General features: G+C 39.5%; 1 protein-coding gene across 1 annotated transcript in view; it reads right to left on the reverse strand.

The window, feature by feature from the left end:
• The window catches only part of ttll12 (tubulin tyrosine ligase-like family, member 12), a 9,175-nt gene extending 2,028 nt beyond the window's left edge, over window positions 1–7,147 (reverse strand). The window contains exons 1-7 of the mRNA XM_035680198.1: window positions 7,092–7,147; window positions 5,188–5,266; window positions 4,196–4,312; window positions 2,077–2,271; window positions 1,756–1,867; window positions 751–902; window positions 85–166 (exon numbers count right to left, since the gene is read on the reverse strand). Coding sequence (XP_035536091.1) covers window positions 85–166; window positions 751–902; window positions 1,756–1,867; window positions 2,077–2,271; window positions 4,196–4,299 — 645 coding nt within the window. The 5' untranslated portion in view covers window positions 4,300–4,312; window positions 5,188–5,266; window positions 7,092–7,147. The remainder of the gene's footprint in view (window positions 1–84; window positions 167–750; window positions 903–1,755; window positions 1,868–2,076; window positions 2,272–4,195; window positions 4,313–5,187; window positions 5,267–7,091) is intronic.
• Window positions 7,148–7,824: the final 677 nt, after the last annotated feature.

A 7,824-nucleotide genomic window follows, 5' to 3' on the forward strand; every position in this document is an offset into this window, starting at 1 on the left:
ACCCTCCACAAGGAGGGTAAGCCAGCTTTTACAAATATGTAGTGCTAGGATGAGTAAAGAGGGAAAACTACAATGAACAAGTACCTGCTTAAGCTCCACGCCCTCTGCATAGTTCATGACGGTGAAGTGCTTTTGGTAATCATCAAAATGGTCCAAGGAGAAAGGTCTAGACAGAAGAAGAAGGATCAGATCCTGGCACCAGGAAATAATTCATTCTCTGTTTTTAAAATAAATATTTTATTATCATTACCAATTAAGTTAAAGACACTAATATCATGCCGAATTTGACCTTGACATTGCAAACAAAATGCGGACATGCCAAGTTAAGTGTAAAGTGTACATTTCTTGACACCTGTAGGGTTTATAGTCACACTAGTGGCATGATGCTCAGAGGATATCTTTATGACTTGGGTAATCCCCCAACTTTTCCTCAGGTACCACCATCGAGTCCAAGTTTTAATTTGCACAATACTCTGTTATAACTATAACATGGCTTGTTTATTTAGAACAAGCATTACAACCTCAAAGTAGTGGCTGTGAGTTCTGAATTTTACTGTCCTTTTCAAACCACAGATCCAGGACAATGGCAGCAACTTTGAAAGAAAGAGACAAAAGAGACAATCTATCCAGATTTGGTGGCCACTGAATTCAATAAATCTGTGTATTTGACCAACTTTAAACTGGCTATAACAACCCATACTTAACATATGTATGTTTGTGTATGTATGTATGTATGTATGTATGATGCACCTATTAGCAAAGCGCAACCAGAAGACGTTGTAGGCATAGAGACGCAGAGGATTCACAGAGCGCAACATCAGCATGTAGCGAATGTCAAACTTCACCATTCCCACCTCCTCTCTTTGGAACAGCACTGGATCTTCAAGGTACTTACACACCACCTACAAAAAAGACACAAGCACACACACAGTTAGAGGCAACAAAACAATACATCTATATGTCTGAATCAGTGCATAATGCAAATGTTGCCATTATAGCAAGTAATACAATTGACCCTTCCTAAGTCCCGACCCTTCTTGCTCTGTGCTCAGTCAACTTCCTCCTTTCCTGTACTGAAATATGCTATGCGCTAGGCTCATATGTGTTGGAAAGACAAACACATGTAGAACATGGTTAAAAGATAAAAGCATATAGGGCGCCTAGTTAGAACAGTGGGTAGAGCTGGTGACAGCTGTCCTATCAAATAAAGGCAATAAAAGCCCAAAAATACGTAAAAAATAAACAAGATAAAAGCATATAGTCACATGTTAAATTAGCTAAATGCTAGCTAACTAGCCAACGATTGATGCAGATTAGCTAGTTAGTTAGCTGCAGTTTTTCTAACATTAACTAACATACAATGCGACTATATATATTGCACTTGGAGATAGGAGACAACTAATGGAGCTGATACCAGCATTTTTGCATGAAAATAATTAGTAGGAACAGGTACTGATATCATCCCAACTATTTTATAGCCAAGGTTAGAAACTCGTTGGCCCTGCTGAAAACATCCAGGACAAAACCTATCCAACTTTATGCAGTGATTGGTTAGGTGTGCAGAGGTTATTTCATTCATTTATTGGTTTCATATGACAAGCACTAAGCTGTAAGTACTTTTGAATAACTTACAAAGATTTGGTTTAGTGAACTGAAGGCCTAAAAGAACAAAAGACGCCTTTGTGATGCTTTTGTCAGTTTACTATGTAACACTTAGGCAAGTTGGTTTGATGGTGCCTGTATTTGTGGTGGTACCTTTGGTGTACTCTCTCTTTGTCTGATTATGTAGTCCAGGTTGTTGGTAATGTGTGTGTCCAGTCCACGGGCCAAGTTCCAGGGCTTACAGATCCAGTGATTATCCTCTCCCCTGAAACACACAGCGGGACATCTTAGCATCTTAACATCAACTTACAGGGACCATTCTGAGGCCTTTCCTCAGTATCTTCAGCTGGTCCCTCATAAACAACACTCTTGTTTAATGCTGACAAGCAGCTGGTACAAAAGGAACACATATATACAATTTGGTTGTATCAGAGTACTATTCAGTATCATATTCAGTGATACTACTTTTCCAACCTTTGTTGTCTCAGCTGATAATGCTTGATAAACTGTGGCAGTTCTGTTTGGAGGTTGAAGGTTTCTGGTAGCCAATCAGGTGCTGGTCCGCCTTTCATTCTGCGGGCCACAGCAGCCAGGCAGTCCTTCACAGTGACGATGCTCTCACAGGGAAACTGGTTGAGCATCACATGAGGTCGCTCCTCGCTCAGCTTCCTGTTAGAGAAGAAGTCGTTTCTTATATGAAAGTCCAGGAGTTAGGAGTTGGAGTTAGCTTGACTTCAAACAAAGATTTAATATTAAGATTAAATGCAGTCTGGGATGTCCAGTATGAGTAATACATCCATGAGTTTGAAGGTTTACCAGAGTTTATCCAAGTGGTAACCTCTGTGGCTGGCAAATTAAGCAACCATTGAAGTAACAAAAACTGCAGTACCTTCAACAACCACTTGAGGCTGGCTACAGAAGTGAGTCAAAATTCATGAGGCCCCATAAAAATGTTGATACCGGGTTATTTTGGTCAACAACTGAAAAGGTATCGACTGCCCTAGCGCACATTACTGTTAGTAGAAATTGGTTACCAATAGTAGTTCTTCATCACGTTTGGGCTACCAAAGTATCTTATGAACTTTGTCCTGGAAGATATGTGATAATTGGTTTACACTGAGCACACCAAGCTAAGGGGAGGGGGTAGTGGGTGAAAATAACTAGAACCACCAGAGAGGTATTGGGTCCAAATCCTGGTATGGGTCACATACAGCTTGATCATTTGTTCAAACCATCGACATATATAAAAGATGGACAACATGACAGCTCTCCAAAAGTGGAACATCTCGATTGCCCTCTGGTGGCTGACTGCAGTAAAGGTCATAAAGCCTGCTGCCTCAATGTAAGCAGATGGGAAAACTGTACTACAAATACACATCGAATACATTTTTCCCAAAGATGGTTTCTGTCAATTTAGGTAGTTCTAGTAGTCATGTTTGGTTTTGATTAGTTATTTGAAACTATAAAATGGAGACGCAACGTCAATCTCTTACAGGTCGATGGTTCGTACAAAGACATTTGGTCGCATTCATGGGTGGAAAGCTGGTCAAGGATCATGTCCTTTTAATGCACTAGTGACTCCTATTGATTTCTGGGCAACCTACACAGAGAGGGATGGCTCTGGGGTGAGAAGATGAACCTCCTGCATGTTATGCCCCAACTGTATTGGGAATGGTAATAATTGTAGTTTTCCACAAATAAACTCCTTTCCATGCTTAGTGTTCTTTATCTGTTATCTATCCTACAGATTATTGATGGTCTTTATTGAAGCAAGTTGCATTCGTGAAAGAAAATTCAGTAAAATTCTTTATGTTGGTTGGTTTGATTGTTAAGTATGGTTTGTAATCCAAAAGACATTTTATTTCAGATAGTTCTACCCTATCTTTTGAACTTTGCCAGTACTTTACTGGCAGAAAATATGAGCAGCAGCCTTGAGCTTGTGGGAGAGAGCCAGATGTTTTTCATAACTTGAACGCCTTCATATTATCAAAGACTGCTCTGCAGTGGTATACTTTGTAAAGTTCCTGGAAGATATGCGATGATTGGTTTACACTGAGCACACTAAGCTAAGGGGAGGGGGTAGTGGGTGGAAATAACTAGAACCACCAGAGAGATATGCGGTCCAATCTCTGGTATGGGTCACTTCCAGCTTGATCGTGTGTTCAAACAAACACATTTGGTCGCATTTATGGGTGGGAAGTGCTGCTGGCTCTGTCTAACGGTCATGGCGACGACCAAAATGGCAAACTTGAGGCTTCAAAATGGTTCTCCACAAACCAGAAATGTCACAATAGGTTCACACTTGAACCCCATGCCCATATGAAATACATTCAGCCTTGAATACAGTACTAACTCATGTTGCGGTAAAATTGTGAAACTAAATGACATGAATGTTAGAAGGATTAGAGATGATGAGTAATAATAATTCTGCTTCATATAAAAAAAAAGTCATCTCACTAAGAGCCTGTTTACAGCTGGTATTAACAGGCTCTAAGATACATTCCTGCAAAATACCTTGTATTTTCTCTGACTGATGAACGAGCTCTACTGAGCCACCAGTAGTTTGTTGTGTTTGTGTTGCTTTGTTGCTGACCTGTAGTCTTTGATGTGATTATAACGCCACAAGATATCAGCCTCCTCCTCTTCCTCTGTCATCTGGAACCGCGGATGTGTCAGGTTGTTGGTTACCTGAGACATTTCAGAGTAAACCCTGAAAATAAAGCACAGAACAATGAAAAGATGTGACTAACACTCAAATGCTGAAGGCAACAGGCACAACAGGAGAGAGAAGTCTTTACAAAGTCATCTCCTCCTTTTACCTTATTATAAATTCCAGAATCTCTGAATATGCAACATTGTTCATTTACAGTTTTCCTGCTGGACACAAGATGTTTCCTCACTGTGAAGTCCATTCTCAGTGGATGTGCACCGGGGTGGCTTCAAGTTTCTACATCACACTGTACAAGTTGCATATTGGACCAGGACTGACTTCCTAACTATTTGTGATGTCACAGATCCTGCTGGTAGGCCCCGCCCCGCCCCTTAAAATCTGATTTTCAATGAGCACAGAGAAACTTTCCACTTTCAGCAGATGAATGTGAAACTCTGCACAGCCATGATAATGGTAACATTGCTATGCTTGACCAATGCTAATGGACGAACCAACGGACTGACGTTTACGTCCAGAGCCACTATTTTGACAGTCAATATAAGCAGTATTACCGAATTTCTGATTCATTCCTCTTATCAATTAGTGCTTTTACATCTTGGTATTACATTTGGTTCTGGGTGTCTTTTTCCCTTAGGTGCTGCTCACTGGACATTCTCTAACTCTGAGTCTACCATATCCATAAAATAATTAGCATGTTTTCTCAACCTATCATCATCATCATCATCATCATCATCATCATGATATAACTGTCCAACTGTAGACATTTAATAAAGGTAATCAGCACCAACTCACTGATTCTACATGGCTTAACCTCAAAAGTGTATGTCACAATAATATGTTGCTTCCTTATTTTGTAAAACGACAGTTGATCTCTGTAGCTCTCCAGTGCTGAGCTGCTCAGATGAGACACTTACTTGAGGATTTTGTCCTTGGGCACAATGTAGGGTTGGATTTCTACAGGAAGCTGCTCCTCATTCTCCCGTACAATGGTCTAACAGAAACAGACAAGACAGTCAAGGCCAAAGTGTGGGTGTCAGTGAGACCTTGTTAGGGAATCACAATGTTTCATTGTGTGGATTATTTTCTTCTTAATACTGCAGAATTGTCAATACTACCTTAAACTTAAACAGGGTTCCTACTCTTTTTGAGAAATAATTTTCCAGGAGTTTTTCTCAGGACAGCATCTGATAAATGATTTCTGAGTTTAACCGACTAAAGCAGGGGTTCCCAAACTTTTCTAGCTGGAGACCATACTTAACTGGAATCCCTTCTTCTTTTTTCTATCCTTGATGTGGCTGCACCTGCCATGAACTTACTCCTGGCAAGCTGTCATACATCGTATCATTTTGGGCCTCATGTCGGGCCACGCATTAATTTCCTGAGTCTAGTAGCCAATTAGCCACCTGCACAACTGCTGATAAAGCACTTGGCAGGCCGCCCTGCCTTTGTTCTGTGCTTAGGGCATGCTTGCTTCTCTTTAGACCTTTTGGTACTTTCACATAAGCTTGGTATTATTTTTCCAAACCTCCTTCTTAATGAATTTTAAAAAGAACATAGAAGTGCTTTAATTTGTACAGGTTTATCACGCAGACAGAATTTATAACAAGATGAGAATTAATTTACTTCTAACATTTATGTCATTCCAGTTGTATGTATTTAACCATAGATATAGCAACTTATATACCTCTGCCTTGTCCTCTGCTGTATGCTGCCACTATACGTCTGCACTGCCGCCATATTAGGGAGGTCAAGCTCCGCTAGTTAACAATACTGAGAGATTCAGACTGCACTACAAAATTGACTGTAACTCACTTTGGTTTGTTATAAATGTGAGAAACTGAACATGATACTGGTTAGCTGTAGGAATTAAAGCTGCACTCGGTATCTTTAATAAAACATATTTTTTGTAATATTGTCTGAAACTTTCACTATATCCTGACAGTAGTACATGAGACAGATAATCTGTGAAAAAGTCAGGTTCCACTGGCTCCTCCTAGTGCTCCTAATGACATTTGGAAAACTCTACCAGGCCCAGACGAAAACAACCAATCAGAACCGATAAAGTTATGTTCCTATATCTATGTATTTTACCACAACAACTCAAAGTGGTCACTAGCCTTACTTGGATTCTACACAAAAACAGTAACAAAAACGAATTCAAGGCTCCAGATTACAAGACTGAAAGTTGTGTAGGGTGAACAAGGCTTTGTTTTGGAAAAATATAGTACAAGTTAGAATAAGTAAACTTATCTATCTATCTATATTTATTTATTTATTTATATCTCTCTCTCTCTCTCTAATGAGATATATATATATATATATATTTCATTAGATATATATATCATGTGTGCTGTGTTAACTGGTTAAATATGGCGAGCCGTCCTCTTAAGTAGCTAAGTACAGTAATCAGAATAGACCCACAAGCAACCATCAGCAGATAGAAGGCCCAGATAGACAGAGCTGAATGGAGTAAACTAACAGGGTGCATCTTAATAAAATAGAAATCATACAATTCATTTAATTCAGTAATTCAATTCAAATAAATCAACAATATACGAGTGACGTGACATTGAAAGCGATAAGCAAAAAAAGAACAATTGTCTGAAGATAAGAAATGTCATGAGCCCTAAATAAGAACATGTGCCTTGCTTGTTGTTTTGGTTAACAGCCAATGTGTACAATGCACAATGTTGTTGTATTTCATTGCCTCTTCATCTCAAACCTAACTAACATGGCAACATGTCCTTCGCTCAGACGATACCAATCAAAACCAGTTTAAAAGCGTGAGCAGTAATCTTGTTGTGCGATGCGTCTCACTCATAGTATGAGTCCTGCGCCGACGGTGAACACTTGCTGACCTGTTTCTAGATCAGCAAGCTTACCAACGGTAACAGCGGCCATCGCCTTACCAGGGGGTTTGGTCCTCGCCCACATACGCTGTAATCTCGCCCGGTTACTTCATCTGTGCGAGAATACCATAAACTTACAATCAATAGGCCAGGCCTTTTGTTTGCCCTCAATCCACTGAACTCCAAGCTGCCTATATTTGGACAACAGCCCTTCAATTCCTTTGGCAACAAAAACTTTGCCTCAACAATGAAATAATAATATGTATTTATCCACCCTATGTTAGTAAATGAGAAAAACAGTAATTAGGAATTATTTATGTGGATCATATTGATATGTTCCAGAGGGCTGAAGACCGGCCCTGGCGTTGAGAGTGCCCTGCTGGAATGCTGGTCCTTGTTATCCCAGAAAAACCAGAGGCAGTCAATTTTTTGTTCCAAGTGAAATGCGTACCACTTCTACATTTAAATCCAATCATTGGAGCAAAGTTCTGTTGGCCTGGTCGAAAGACCCAACAATATATAACAGTCACCATTTATTCTCAAGTTAAATATATTTCCAAAGGTGTATTGAATGAAATTTTACAGATGTCGGTAACCAAGAGATCAACACTGAAACGAAATCAAAATAAATAAATTCAAATTGTGTAATAAAATAGAATGAAACAGGAAAAAGTATTGGAACAAGCTTACCTGAAACTTTAT

Source organism: Morone saxatilis, unplaced genomic scaffold (assembly GCF_004916995.1).
Source record: "Morone saxatilis isolate NCDOM2014 unplaced genomic scaffold, NCSU_SB_2.0 Contig10, whole genome shotgun sequence".
In the NCBI taxonomy this organism is placed as follows: Eukaryota; Metazoa; Chordata; class Actinopteri; family Moronidae; genus Morone; species Morone saxatilis.